General features: G+C 50.2%; 4 protein-coding genes across 4 annotated transcripts; 2 read left to right on the top strand and 2 right to left on the bottom strand.

Annotated features, from left to right (window-relative positions):
- The first annotated feature begins 520 nt into the window (after positions 1–520).
- On the top strand, positions 521–2233 carry BC939DRAFT_465776 (uncharacterized protein). The gene is made up of 4 exons (XM_051557564.1): positions 521–654; positions 808–941; positions 1061–1165; positions 1280–2233. The coding sequence occupies exons 1-4, from the start codon at positions 562–564 to the stop codon at positions 2085–2087; spliced, it is 1140 nt and encodes a 379-aa protein (XP_051407559.1). The 5' UTR covers positions 521–561; the 3' UTR covers positions 2088–2233.
- Positions 2219–5111, top strand: BC939DRAFT_465774 (WD40-repeat-containing domain protein). The gene is made up of 6 exons (XM_051557563.1): positions 2219–2790; positions 2897–3457; positions 3548–3670; positions 3766–3835; positions 3932–4784; positions 4879–5111. Exons 1-6 carry the CDS (start codon positions 2289–2291, stop codon positions 5008–5010), a joined length of 2241 nt encoding a protein of 746 aa, XP_051407558.1. The 5' UTR covers positions 2219–2288; the 3' UTR covers positions 5011–5111.
- Positions 5112–6704, bottom strand: BC939DRAFT_465771 (uncharacterized protein). The gene has a single exon (XM_051557562.1). It carries the CDS (start codon positions 6557–6559, stop codon positions 5126–5128), a length of 1434 nt encoding a protein of 477 aa, XP_051407557.1. The 5' UTR covers positions 6560–6704; the 3' UTR covers positions 5112–5125.
- A 3052-nt stretch (positions 6705–9756) lies between these two features.
- BC939DRAFT_465768 (uncharacterized protein) lies at positions 9757–10113 on the bottom strand (the record flags this gene model as incomplete). Its single annotated transcript, XM_051557561.1, has 1 exon — positions 9757–10113. A coding segment is annotated over one exon (357 nt), but the record flags the coding sequence as incomplete, so codon positions are not given.
- Positions 10114–13739: the final 3626 nt, after the last annotated feature.

The following is a 13739-nucleotide window of genomic DNA, read 5'->3' as shown; positions in this document are numbered from 1 at the left end:
TTGCATTTGGTTCTTTTGCCTCCCATTTTATTTTTGATGAACATGCCAAACGCACTGCTTTACCCAACCACAATGTATCCCAAGACGTATACCCTACCGCAACTAGCTTTGGCAGGTATCGTCTAGAAGTAACAGGGATGGGGTTGTATGCCTTCTTTCGATAGCTTCAAATCTGGGAGCGTTGATGAGTAAGTGTTTATTAAAACAAGGACTGAGGTTCTATCTATTTGGCAACGGCGCTCTTAAATGATTGTATTCATGCGGAACAAGATCGTAATCATACAATATCTCAAGGAATAATATAATGTTGAAGTTTACAGAGATATTTGAAGCATACACGGCGAGACGCCTCAAGCAATGAATGAACGCGTTAAAACGCGCTTTTTTTTTTCTAGTGGAAACGGCGCAAACGAAAGCGCAAGCGCGCAGTCACCAATGGGTTGGAAAAATAAACAAGCCACGATTCGCTGGACAATCTTCAGCTGCGCGGCCATAAAGCAAAGCAACCAGCCAGTCTTTACAAAGCAAACTTCCTCTTTCACCAGCAAAAACCACAGTATCATGTCGACCAACACTGCAGCTGCCGGAGCGAAGCGACCTCCCGTCATTCTCTGCATTGGAATGGCAGGCTCTGGAAAGACAACGTTTATGCAGGTACACCATGGTGCTATTTTTGCACTCAACCCACATATCCAACCCACATATCCAACTACCTCGCACTATCAGGATAGCGCCCTCACAGGCCATGGTCTTTTTGATGCCAATCTCACACGAACTCCATTTCCTCTGCTGTTGCGTGAAAAATAGCGTCTGAATGCTCACCTTCACGCAAAGAAACAGCCTCCATATATTCTGAACCTCGATCCTGCCGTGGCAGCTCTGCCCTTTTCGGCTAATATCGATATCCGCGACACCGTCAACTACAAGGAAGTCATGAAGCAGTAAGCCATCAACTTTTATGCTCTTACTGTGAAGCTCAAGCCAAAAGCTCGATTCATATAATATTCAGCAAGATCCTTGTTACTAAATTCAGCCATCGATCTCCTTTGTTTATTGTTAGATATAACCTTGGACCCAACGGCGGTATTCTTACAGCACTCAACTTGTTCACGACAAAATTCGATCAGGTTCTTGGATTCGTGGATAAGAGGGCGCCCTCACTAGAGTAAGTGGCCCTGAACATGGGTTGCTGAACTCAGCTTTAGACGGAGAAATACAGCTATCAATTCTTCAAAGTGCTGCCGCTGACAATTGGATCAATCCGCCTGTTCTTTCATAGCTACATCTTAGTGGACACGCCTGGTCAGATCGAGATTTTTACATGGTCAGCTTCAGGATCGATCATCACGGACACTTTGGCAGCTAGCTATCCTACCATGATCGCATACATCATCGACACACCCCGCACAGCTGCACCAGCGACATTTATGAGCAACATGTTGTATGCCTGCAGTATTCTCTACAAGACCAAGGTGCCCTTTATTCTAGTGTTCAACAAGACGGATGTCAAGCCCCATGAGTTCGCAGTCGAGTGGATGACAGATTTCGAGGCTTTTCAGGAAGCGCTACAGAAGGACAAGAGCTACATGAGCAGTCTGATGAACTCGATGTCCCTGGTTTTGGATGAGTTTTACGCACATCTGAAAGTCGTTGGTGTCAGTGCGGTGACGGGCGCAGGAATGGACGATTTCTTGAAGGCTGTGGACGAGGCAGTAGTTGAGTATGACCAGGAATACAAGCCCGAGCTGGAGAGGGTACTGGAAGAGAGACGGAAGAAGAAAGAGGTAGCGAAGGAGGAGCAGATGGCAAGGCTGATGAAGGATATGGCTATGGAGGAGAAGGGCAAGGAAGTCCGGATGGGTAAGGGAAAGCTCCCTGTTCGGGAAGGAGATGAGGATGAGGAGGGAGAAGAAGAAGAAGACGATGATGGGTATGAGGAATATGAGCGGAGACCTAGGTACAGACAAGAGGACCTGGACTCGGACGAGGAGGATATTGAGGCATGGAAGGCTGATCTGGAGGAGCGTAGGACACGTATGGAGGACGAGTCCTTGAAGCGCTTCTTGTCTGGCCAGCGTCTCGAGTGAAATCATGGTGTCCTTTCTTAATAAATATAAAAAAACTACTACTTTGCACTGTTTGTCTGCGCCGGAATGGTGCCACCAAAATACGATTTGCTGCTTAATCGCTCGATCTGATCAGTCACAAAAAAGGCGCCAAATACAAGAATGCGTTGCAAGGATTGCTTCGGCTGACCATCCCTCACCCCCCGCGAATTTCCTCTCCGCATGGCACGGAAGCGCATCACCATCGTTGAGAGCTCATCCGATGAGGCCATTAAGGAGTCGCATGAGCGGGAGCCTCTCAAAAGAAGACGTACCGCATCTTCTAAGTCTGAAGGACCTTCGAGATCAGAAACCAAAGTCGCGTCGACAAACTCGTCCACGAAAATACCTAAACGCCGGACTGCAAGAGAACCCAAACCGGCAAAAGCTATAACAAACCTCTCTTTAAAACGCAGGCAGCCAGCTGCGAAAATGGCGAAACTCTCCTCGCTCGGTGATGAGAGCGAGGAGGATATCGAAGAGGAGGACAATGAGCACAACGAGGACAGCCAAGAAGAGGCAGGAGAAGGAAGCGACCAACAAGAAAACGTGGACATTGGCAGCAGTCGGAAAACGGATGGGCGAAGTAACAAAAGTGGTCGAAAAACAGAATCTCGAAACAGAGGCAGTTCAAGGATAAAGTCATCTTCAGGCGAGACCTCCTGGGTATATCCAAATCTTCTTGGTAAGGAGTCTTTACTGCGCTTGTTGTCTGAGGTACTTTACTATGTGGAGGCATTGAAGGATCTACAGAGCACTTACCCTTTTGGTTCGACGGCTTTAATGGCTAGATCACACAAATACCGTCGTCGAAGAGGCGACAGATATGGAGGTAGAACGACCCAAGGGCTACGTACTAGAACACATTCTCAGGGCACATTCCAGAAGCACGCACGAGGGACAGGAGGAAACAGAGACGGACACCTGGGCTGTAGCATTCCAACCGACATTACCCGTCATTCGACCCAACGTCTACGGGCAGCAACGTACGACTGACAGTAGAAGCAATGGCCAAGAGAGAGAGAAGGATGGAACGGACAGCGAATCGACAGAAGATGGCGAGGACGAGGATACAAAACGGATACGAGACCAGAGGCGACGGCTTGCGCGACAATACTCTCGAGAGAACAAAAGGAGCAGCAGCATTATTGCAACCTGTGGCGGAAATACTGTTTGCTTAATCGATTGCCGACTAGGAAGGGTAATGGCCAAGTATAGTCATCTAGAGGAGGAGGAGTTTATGTGTCTAGCCTGGACGACGCTCGATCGTTCCGTTGATGAAAACAAAGATGACGATACGAAGAATACGGAAGAAGACAGACACGAACAATCAAATATCTTAGCGGCAGCAGGTGCGTTCTACAGGTTTCAAGAACAGTGCTGTGGCTATGTAACATATTGGACTTGACTTGACTGAGCGACTGTTATTTTCAACTGAATAGGTCGTCTTGGCAGCATCAAGCTGATCAACCCGCTCCAGAATACATGCTATAAATATCTGCATGGGCACACAGAGTCGATCCTTCGGCTAAAGTTCTCGCTCACCAACCCGCGATGGCTTTTTAGTATGTCCCCCCGCTTCCACTCTGAACATCATGATCTACATGTTCGTATTCTTTATTCGATCTGTGCTCATATACTGCCTTCTCCCTTTGGTTAGGTGCATCGACTGACGGTACAGCGCGGCTATGGGACATTGGGTCTCTCACGGGCTTCGAGACAGAGGCATGGTAGGTCGAATCGGAGATGCCGCAGGATACTTATCAGGGTCCTTTTTTACGTCTACTGAGTGATAATCGTATACATTATTTGCATTCACATCTTAGCTGTCTTGCAAAGTTTGTTGGACTGGACGACTCTTCCGTCACTGCGATCGGTGTCTCGGAAAAGTACTTGATCGTTGGCACAGAGAAGGGACTCATGGCACAGTACAATCTTTTTGAGCTGACAGAGGAGATTGAGAAGAACAGGAAGCAGGCCACACAAATGGTCAAGCCTGAACGAATATACCCACCGTCGCAGGAGTGGCATGAATCCTCGGTTGATGAGATTGTCTATATCCCGTATTTTTCTAAAAGGTCTTATGCGGCGATTTCAGAAAAGGGCTCGAGTAGCAGGAATGGCAGCACTGCGGGACAGATGCGGGGGCGAGGGAGGGGAGGTCGTAGGGGTACTTCAGGGCAAGCACGAGGACGAGGACGAGGCCGTGGACGTGGAAGGGGGAAGTCATCAAAGGTTGCACGACCCCAAAACAGCGACAATGAGAAGGTTAATGACTTTGACGATGACAATAGCGACGACGTTAATGAAGGCGACGCTGCTGGAGACGGGGAGTTTATATTTGCGTCGCGCGAAAGCTGGCAGGGTGAGATCCTTGTGTGGGACGCGTCCAAAAGTACGAAGACGGATGCAGAACTCAAAACAATTCTCGAGTGGTCTGTCACGGAGAGCTGGACCAAGTTTTCGCTGGCGGAGAACGTGGCCTGCCCATCTTCACGACCATTGGAAAACAGCAATCGAGTTAAGCAGGGTGTGTCTAGCGATCACAGGAATTGGAAGGAGAGGCGACAGAATGTGCTCGTGGCAGGGTCAATGGATGGAAAGGTCATCCTGTTTGACCTTGGTCGGGAAGCTGTGCGTGCTTCAGACGGCAATATCGTTGCGGAGAAACCGGCTGCTGTAAGTTAACGGAAGTGGGGGAGTTTCTTTTTTTTTTTTTGGTATACTTTCGTCAATGCGCATGGTCTGATTCTTTTTTATCTTTCGGATATAGGTCCTTTCACATCCCGAATCTGCAGAGTTACTGCGCGATGTTGCAGTGTCGCAGGATTTGAGTATGGTCGTTGCTGGCGATTGGAGCAACCGTGTACTGATCTGGAATTACTACGATAACACTGAGCTGTGAGACAATACTTTATTAAGATAATCTCTAAATGGATTGACATAACAAGCGGCTACCTATATCATTAAAATACAGAGTCGTCCTCGATCGTTCTCTATCGGTCCGTCTCTCTCGTTATTTAAATTGAAAAGTTAATGTTCTTCAGGGCGTTTGCGAGGATGGGCAAAATGTTACTGAAGATGGTATCGGGGACGTCATTCAGGGCATCCTGCAACCAGGGCATTGGCTGACCGGATGAGGTCTTCATCGAGAAGACAAAGTGGAAGTTGACGGGGTTCAACAACGAGGCGATGATCGGGATCAGCTGGAGAATGTTGAACTTGAGCGAGGCATTGAACAAGATCATGTTATTGCCGCCGTTCTGGTGGACGTTGTTCAAATGAATAGGACCACCCAAATTCTGAATCTCCATGACATCCGTGGTGCCATCCTTGATCATAATATCAACCGCACCCACATCGACCTGCAGAGGGCTGCGGTTCACCAAGGAGGCTGCAAAATCCATGCCAAGAGGGATCAAGTGTAGCTTGAGCTGGTTCAGGGGAACGGTGATCGGAGACATGAGCGAGAGCGCGGACTCTGGGGGGGTGATAATCAATCCGCTCAGAACTGTAAAGGAGCCCAAGATCACACCGCCGACGGTCACGTCCTTGAGGGCGTTCTTCGACTGGAGAGAGTTGGAGAGAATACCGTTCAACGCTTGACTGAACTCGGACTGAACCGGTGTGATGCTAGCACCCAGAGCCCAAGGGGATTGACCCAGGGACATGGACGTAACTTGAATGGTGATGAAGGCCTTGCCCTGATAGTAGCCCGAGAGCGAGATCGGGAAGTTCATCTTGAGAGGCACCGCCAGCGAGGCTCCGGACACAGAGACCGTCGCCTGGATGCCTGTGGTCGTCAGGACTGTGTTTATATCATCCACTTGTAGTGAGCTGTGGGCATTAATGTAGGCCTGAGCCTTTTGGAAGACAGAGTTCAACTGGATTTCTAGTCCGATCTTGGCGGCGATATCGAATGCCTGGCTGGGGGATGCGCCAAACTCGATGCTGTTAACGACGATCGTACCGGGAACCTGGCCAACAGTTGAAAACAGGAGCTGCGAGACAGGGATCGAAAGCGAGGCAATGATCTGTTTGGCAGCCGGCTGGAACGGCAGGTCGAGCGTGAGATCAATGTTGCCGTTCGAGAGCTGGAAGTTGTTAATGGTCGGGTATACAAAGCCAGCACCACCGGCAGAGATTTTAAGACCGATGTAGGGCATCTCGACCGAGATCTTCGAGCCAATACCGCCGATCGAAGCACCAACTGCAACCGAGAGGTCATTGGCACCAGGAGCGCTGACGTCCAATTTGTTGATACTGAAGGCAGGAGCCGTGCTGTTGCTGCCACCGACGATACCACCAACAATTCCAGTCAGTTTCTGGATGTAAGGAACCAGAGGAACTGAGAACTGGACCTTATCCAGAATATGGAATACATTGCCCGCGCTGCCTCCGAATGCGATCTTGGAGACGACCAAGTTCACGTTCTGGGATCCGCCGTTACCCATGACCTGAGCAGCAATCGCAGCAACCTTAGCTTGAATTTCACCACCGCTAGCCAAATTGACAAGCGAGTGGACCTTGGCTGCAACTTGGTTATTGCCGGAACTGAGAGTGATACCAGGGACAGAGATCGTCGCCAGGGGAGTCTGGTCCAAAAATGCGCTGATGCTGACATAGTTGAGCAAGAGCTGAGCATCGAACTGGTAACCGAGCAAGGCAATTGCAATATCGGCACCAATGCTGGGTGGGTTCTTCATGTTAATATCAGCGCTCTGGAGATCAAGTTTACTGAGGATCGAGGTGGCATTCGTGCCTGAGGTAGCAGGTGCAAGCGACAGGATCTTGGAGATCGGGATCGGGATTTGGATGCCCTCAAGGATCGTGTAAACGTTGCCCTTACTGGGCCCAAAAGCAATGTCAGAGATTACGATACTGTCCTGGGGAGCCTGGCCAGCAACAATCGCGTTAACAAGACCAGCGACCAAGGTCTGGGAATCATCAGTCTCCTGAAGAGTAGCGTCAATGTGGGTGCCGATGGTCAGATCTGTGCCGCTGGAGCCGAACTCGATCTTGGGGATGGCTACGTTGGCCAAGGAGACGCCATTGATGCCGATGTTAAATCCGACGTAGCCGACGTTGAGCTTGGCAGGCAAGGTCACGCTTCGGACAGCAATGCTGGCGTCGACACCGATTGTGGGAGCCTGGTTCAAGTTAATGGCCAAGCCAGAGAGACTAAGGCTGTTCAGCGATGATCCAGCACCGAGCATACCGCCGATCTTGTTAATGTAGGCTGAGACATCGATGGGGACGACGACGCTCTGCAAGACCGTGAAGAAGTTATTCGTGGAAGCACCGAACTTTGTGCCAGAGATAATCAAGTCCGTTTGAGGCAGAGTCTGGTTGCCAAGAATGGCGCCGACCATTCCAGAGATAGCCTTGGACAGTTCAGGGCTGCTCAATAGTGTCAAGTCAACATGGATCTGCAAGGCCAAGTCGGATCCTTGGGGAGCCAACGAGAACTTGGGGACATCGACCTGGGCCAGAGGGATTGAGTTGATAGCGATACTGGTGCCGACATAGTTCAGCTTGATTTGGGCAGGCAAGGTGATGTTCTTGACAAGGACGGCAGCGTCGATACCAATGACCTGGGGAGCGTTCAAGTCGACGACCAAGTTGGAGATGCCGATGCTACTTAAGAGCGATGGAGCACCAGGAGCGTTGACCATGCCCAGGGCCTTGTTCAAGTAGGCAGTGACATCTAGTGGGGTCTTGACTCCCTGGAGGAATGTGAAGACGTTGGTAGGCGAACCACCGAAGGCGATTCCAGAGATAATCAAGGCCGTCGTTGGCAAAGGCTTGGCTGCAAAAACAGTCTGAACAAGGCCATTGATGGTCTGGCTCAAGGCCTGGCTCTCCTGGACAGCGAGGCTGAGGTGAAGAGAAATGTCAAGGTTACCATTATTGGGGGTCATGGTAAACTGAGAGATTCCGAGCTGGATCAAGGGGACCTGGCCGATGGCGACGTTGGCTCCAACGTAGTTCAACTTGATCTGTGCAGGGAAGGCGACGTTCTTGATAGAGACTGAAGTATCGATGCCAATGACCTGAGGAGAGTTCAGGTCGATGGCGAGTGCACCAATGGCAACACGGTCCAAGAGTGAGCCCTGGCTGTTGAGAAGAGCTGGGATCTTGTTGATGTAGGGAGCGACGTTGATGGGGATAGCAATACCCTGCAACAATGTGAAGACGTTGCTGGGGGAGCCACCAAAAACTGCGCCAGAGATAACTATGTTGGTCGCAGGCGTGGTCTGGTTGCTCAAGACGTCGGTGACCAAATTGGTGATCGCGGTCGTCAGCTGGTCACTGGTCAAGAGAGAGACATCAACATGGGCCGTGATAGTGAGAGCACCGTTGTCAGGCTTGAGTGCGAACGAAGGAACAGCGATCTGGGCCAAGCCGACAGTGTCGATGGCAACATTGGCGCCGACGTAGTTCAGCTTAATTTCAGCTGGGATGGTGATATTCTTGATTGAGATAGCAGCATCAATGCCGATGGTCTGGGGCGAGTTGAGATCAACAACCAGAGAGCCGATGTCGAGACCAGCGAGAAGGTTGCTTCCTGCGGCGCCATTGAGGATGACACTGATCTTCTGCAGGTATGGCGCAAGGGCAATGTTGACCTTGACCTGGGACAGGATGTGGAAGAGATGGTTTTTATCGCCGCCAAAGACAGGGTCGTAGATGACAGCGTTGGTAGGAGAAGAAACTTGACCGGGGTACATGACAGCGCCGACCAAGCGGGCAATCTGAGCATTGACTTCCTGGCTCTGCTTGACATCAATCAATGCCTGGAAGTTGACAGAAAGCGCATCGTTGGCAGAGGTTAAGGATAGTATAGGAATAGAGATATCAGCTAAGGGAGTAGTGTTCAATCCGACGGAGGCGCCGACGTAGCTGATGCTGATATCCGCAGGTAATGTCAGGTTCTTAACCTGAACACCGCCCTGGACGTTGATGATTGAGGGGCTATTCAAGTCAACGACGAGTCCAGAGATGACCAAAGTGTTTGAGTTCAATCCACTGAGACCAGCAAGCAGCTGGTTGACATAGGCCCTGGCCTTCATGAGCAGATTAGACAAACCAAGAGGATACTGGAGCAATGAGAAGGTCTGGATGTTATCCGAGGATGAGATTCCAACGAGGGGCTTGGAGATCACCAAGCTGCTGACGGGAGATGCGGTCGAATTGTCCATGAAGAAGTTGACCAAGTTGGCAATATCCGTCTGAACCTCAGGTGTATCCTGGACAGTGATCAAGGCCTTGATAGCGAGTGTCAACTGGTTGTTGGCAGTCGCGATTGTGATCGAAGGAACATCGACATGAGCCAAGGCATGGCTGTCGAGAGCTAGGTCGATACCAAAGTAGCCAATGTCGACAGCGGCGTTCAGGGAGATATTATTAACCAAGAGCGAGGTGCCTAGCTCCACGACAGGGGCGTTGTTCAAGTTGGCAGAGATAGCACCGATGTGCAGGTTGTCCAAAAGGCTGTTGGTCAACTGAGTGCCGTTCAAGCCCAATTTGCCCATCAACAGATCAACATTTGCCTTGCTAACAATATCCTTTGAAGGGATAGAAATGTCGATTTGAGATAAGAGATCAAAATAGTCCGAGGGCGAAGCACCAATGCGTAAGTTGTGAACAGTCAAGGCTTCGGGAGTGTTGCCAAGTAGACCACCAGCGATCTCAGCCATAAAAATGGTAACCTTAGACTGGGCATCCAATGCATTGTTAAAGTTGAGAGCAACCTGAGCCTGGAGGGCATTAGGACCAGGCACCATAGCCAAGTTATTGAGACCGACATTGACAATGTCGACTTTATCGAGACCTCCACTGATACCAATGAATGGAACCGAGACTGAAATGGGGATGGGATTTGAGAACGAAGCTTTGACTCCAGCCTGAAGGCCTGCGTTGGGAATTGTGGCCAAGGACAAGTCAGTGATGGACAAGCCGAGCTGGTCAATAATGCTACCCAAGAAACCAGAGGACATCGAAGGAGCTGTATTATCGCATATAATGGTATGTGATGGTTAGCAATTAAAAGAGATACAAACAAAGCGTATATGGTACACATAAAGCCGTCCATACCATTACCACCCAAAAGGCCACCGAGAGGAAAGGTGATAGAAACCTGGGAAAGGGCGTTGATCAGGTCATCAGAGCTCTGACCGATGACAATACCGCCGATATCGAGCGAGCTCGAGACAGACTGGCGAGCAATAATGGCATTAACCAACGACGCGACCTTTCCGCTGATTTCGGGACCAGTACCAATCGAGATAGCAACACCGGCGTTCATTTGGACCGCGCCGCCACCGTAGTTGAGGCCAGAGGTCAAGCCAACACCAGCAAGGTTGGCGCCATCCAAGTTCAACTGGAGACCAAGGTAGCCAATATTGACAACAACAGGGAGACCGAAAAACATGTCGAGATTAATTCCGGCAGTGACCATGTTGTTGGGTAGTACAGCAATATTGGCCTCGTGGATTGTCAACTGGGCCAGGGAGCCGACTTTGATGCTGATAGCGTTGGAGGCAATGGTAACGTTGGTCTGGGTCATGATGTCCTGGAACAGGCTGTCGGTGCCGACAGAGCCAGTGATTACATCCGAGATGGGGACTGCGACGTTTAAGTTATTCAGCGTGTTAATGGCATCTGAGGGCGAGATACCGATCGCGAGGTTCGACACTCCTGCCACGATATCTAGGCTCGAGCCTGTCGTCAATCCGTTGACTAGCTTGGCAACCGTAGGTGGGATTTCGGGAGCGGGCTCATTAAAGACCATGCCAATGCCGACCGAGATAGCGACTTGTCCTGATCCCGCACCGACAAGGTTCGTAATAAAAAGTTGTCCAAGCAAGCTGTTGTCGAGATTGATGTCCAAGGCGAGGTAAGGGATGTTGAGGTCTAACTCGAAGGGTAGAGGAAGCCGAACCTTGGGTTCAATCAACAGGGTGTGACCGGGAGCAGTCGAAATAGCCAGAGCCTGGATATAGGACATCAGTGAAGAACCCGTTCCAGAGCCAAACTTGCCGATATCGATGGGAAAATAAGGCTTGATAAATCCGACAACCAGCTGCTCCATGGTGACAGTGCTGACATTCAAGAGGGGCAAGTTGAAATTGAGTCCGCTAAGCAAGTTGTTGAGGAGCACACCCGTTGCTGTCGTGTTATCCTTGGTTCCAAAGGTGATGTTACCGATGTTGACAATCTGACTCAAAGATCCTATGAAGTTCAGTAAAAGAATGTATTAGGACAAGAAAAATCAGCACAAGAGCTGAGTTACATGAAGAGAAAACTAGTGTAGCATACCGGAAAGGAAGTCGCTAACAAGAGCAGCGACCTGCACTGAGGCAGCAGGGTCGTTGTTGAACTTGAGGTCAACAAAAGCCTCGGCAGTCATGTTTCCGGGCACAAGGTGCAGACTGTCGACGCCGATGGTGACAATACGGGTCCCATTCAGGCCAATATCGACCGAAACATAGGGGATATCCAGGTCAATGTTTAAAGGGTTCTGCCACGAAAAGCCAATACCAGCAGTCAGCTGGGCACCAGAAACAGCCTTAATGGTGAGCTTGTTCAGTGTTGGCACTGTCCAGTTGACAGCGGGATCGATCATGCCACTAAACCCAAAAACTGGAGGCGTTGTCGAGTTGGTAGTGGTGACATTTGTGGGCTTGATGGGGCCCGAGGGTGCGAATTGCGTGGGGACAGTAATAGGTGCCATACCCAAGGGGTTACCCCCCATGGTGAGGTTGTCGATGACGAGCGTGGGTGGCGGTCCGCTGGGCGTAGTTCCGCCAATGAACCCTGTTACCAGGTTGTTGATCGAGGCTTGCAAGGCTGGATTCGTGCTTCCGTCTGCAACATCGATCGTAGCATTAACATTAAGTGGGCCAATACCGGCAGGAAGGATCAGGTTCGAGGTCGTTACATTGGCGAGGGACATTCCATCGAGCCAAATATTCACACCGACGACACCGAGGGGCAATTGATATGGCCCGAAAGGATTCATCAGTGAAGCATTAACTCCGACGGCGATCTGCGTAGGCTTGGTGAGGGTGATGGAGGCGTAAGTCAGGTTCAGGAGACCGGGGACGAGGTATTTGTCCATCAAGCTGACTGGCTTGGGCACCATAGTCGAGAGGGTGCCCTGGATAATCGAGCCTGGAGAGTCGTTTGCGACGCCAAATGTGGCGGCGGCATCCGCGGAAGGTGCCAGCGCGGATCCCAATACAGCTAGACCGGCAATCCCTGCCATAGCCATGAGGGAGCTCATCTTTACGACTCTGTTTCCAGTAGATGATGATGACGATGTTGGTGTTGGGGACATTGACGGATTATATATATATAAGGTGGAGCGTGTTGGGAGAGGAAGGGAGGGGATATAGAAGGGTTCGGTTACGGTGATGGTTCCTTCTGATCCGGCCTGAGAGTCGTTTTCCCTATGGGTTGGGCGAAAGGGCGATCAGACGCGTTCTCTTTTTTTGTTTCTTTCTATCGTTCTCGACTCCTGTGATGTCTTTTACCCTATAGGTCACATGTATTTAGGTACATTGCCAAAAAAGAAAAAAAAAAAAAAAGAGGCGTCAGGACACTGAGCACACAATAAACTCGTTAAAGCTGGGGCGAAGTCCAGTTGGATGTCATAGAGCTCTCTCAACAACCGCTGGCCCGCCATGCTCGCTTGTTTTTCATATGACATGCGGATTTGACATTTTGTAAAATGAGAGCGCGGCAAGAGGAGGGCAGATCATCCAATGAGGTGGCAATAAGGCAATCGAAAATGGAAGGTGACCGCAAGGGCCATTGGTGCGCGTTTCTGCGCCTAAATCCTTATTTGCAAACTCTGTTCTGTTCAAAGAGTACCGACAGGAAGCTGAACATCCACCCTGGCGCCACTCCATTGAGTGAGATACACGCGAATATATGGTTGATATGTATGGCGAGGGGAAAGGTCTTGTCAAGGCATTGATTGATATGGAAATGGGAACGGGCATGTCCATCGGGGATAGATGTTACGTGCTTAGGACACTCACAGGTGTTTGACTGATGGCGTGAACGATGTTAAATCAAGTCGATATTAGGCGTATTGTTGACAAGGTAAGGAAAATAAGAGTGTGTAAAACGGACGCGGCGCTATACAGTAGCTGCTGAAGAGGGTTTATGTTGACGAGGAAAAGGGATAACGCGTGTGCATAACAAAGAAATCATGGGTTGCTAGAGGCTGTGGTCGATGGTGATGTCCATGGATATGTCGCTTATATGTTCGCGAGTATGTGTTTATGTGTATAAGGATTGAGGTGAAAGGGGAATGAGAAGCCCTGTAGTCCTGAACAAGTGGCTCCTGCGGCTACTGCAGTTGCGGTTCCTGCTACTTGCCTTTGGCTTTTGAATGAGTAGACAACGGGCGAGGAGGAGAAGGAAGAGAAGGAGGAAGAGAGGGTGAGAGAGAGTGAGAGGGTGAGAGGGGTACCTGTTGAAGGAGGGAGGGGGAGGAGGGTGGATGTGGAGAGAAAAGGGAGAGAATGCGATTGAGAGAGAGGACGAGAGAGGACAAAGGATGCAAAAGAACACAACAAAGAGCGCCAGGGTACCTCATTTTCTTTTCCTCCCTCGTTAACT

This window comes from Gamsiella multidivaricata (genome assembly GCF_025024155.1).
Source record: "Gamsiella multidivaricata strain RSA 2152 chromosome Unknown BC939scaffold_92, whole genome shotgun sequence".
NCBI classification, from domain to species: Eukaryota; Fungi; Mortierellomycota; class Mortierellomycetes; order Mortierellales; family Mortierellaceae; genus Gamsiella; species Gamsiella multidivaricata.
Note: the sequence above shows the minus strand (reverse complement) of the source record. Positions and strands in the feature narration are given on the sequence as shown.

Bases quoted from the DNA above. Each gene is read 5' to 3' on its own strand.
- BC939DRAFT_465776 (XM_051557564.1), top strand. From the start codon at position 562: ATGTCGACCAACACTGCAGCTGCCGGAGCGAAGCGACCTCCCGTCATT. The intron at 655-807 runs GTACACCATGGT...CGTGAAAAATAG, and splicing joins GAAAGACAACGTTTATGCAG to CGTCTGAATGCTCACCTTCA. The intron at 1,166-1,279 runs GTAAGTGGCCCT...GTTCTTTCATAG, and splicing joins AAGAGGGCGCCCTCACTAGA to CTACATCTTAGTGGACACGC.
- BC939DRAFT_465774 (XM_051557563.1), top strand. From the start codon at position 2,289: ATGGCACGGAAGCGCATCACCATCGTTGAGAGCTCATCCGATGAGGCC. The intron at 3,836-3,931 runs GTAGGTCGAATC...TTCACATCTTAG, and splicing joins GGCTTCGAGACAGAGGCATG to CTGTCTTGCAAAGTTTGTTG. The intron at 4,785-4,878 runs GTAAGTTAACGG...TTTCGGATATAG, and splicing joins TTGCGGAGAAACCGGCTGCT to GTCCTTTCACATCCCGAATC.
- BC939DRAFT_465771 (XM_051557562.1), bottom strand. From the start codon at position 6,559: ATGGGTAACGGCGGATCCCAGAACGTGAACTTGGTCGTCTCCAAGATC.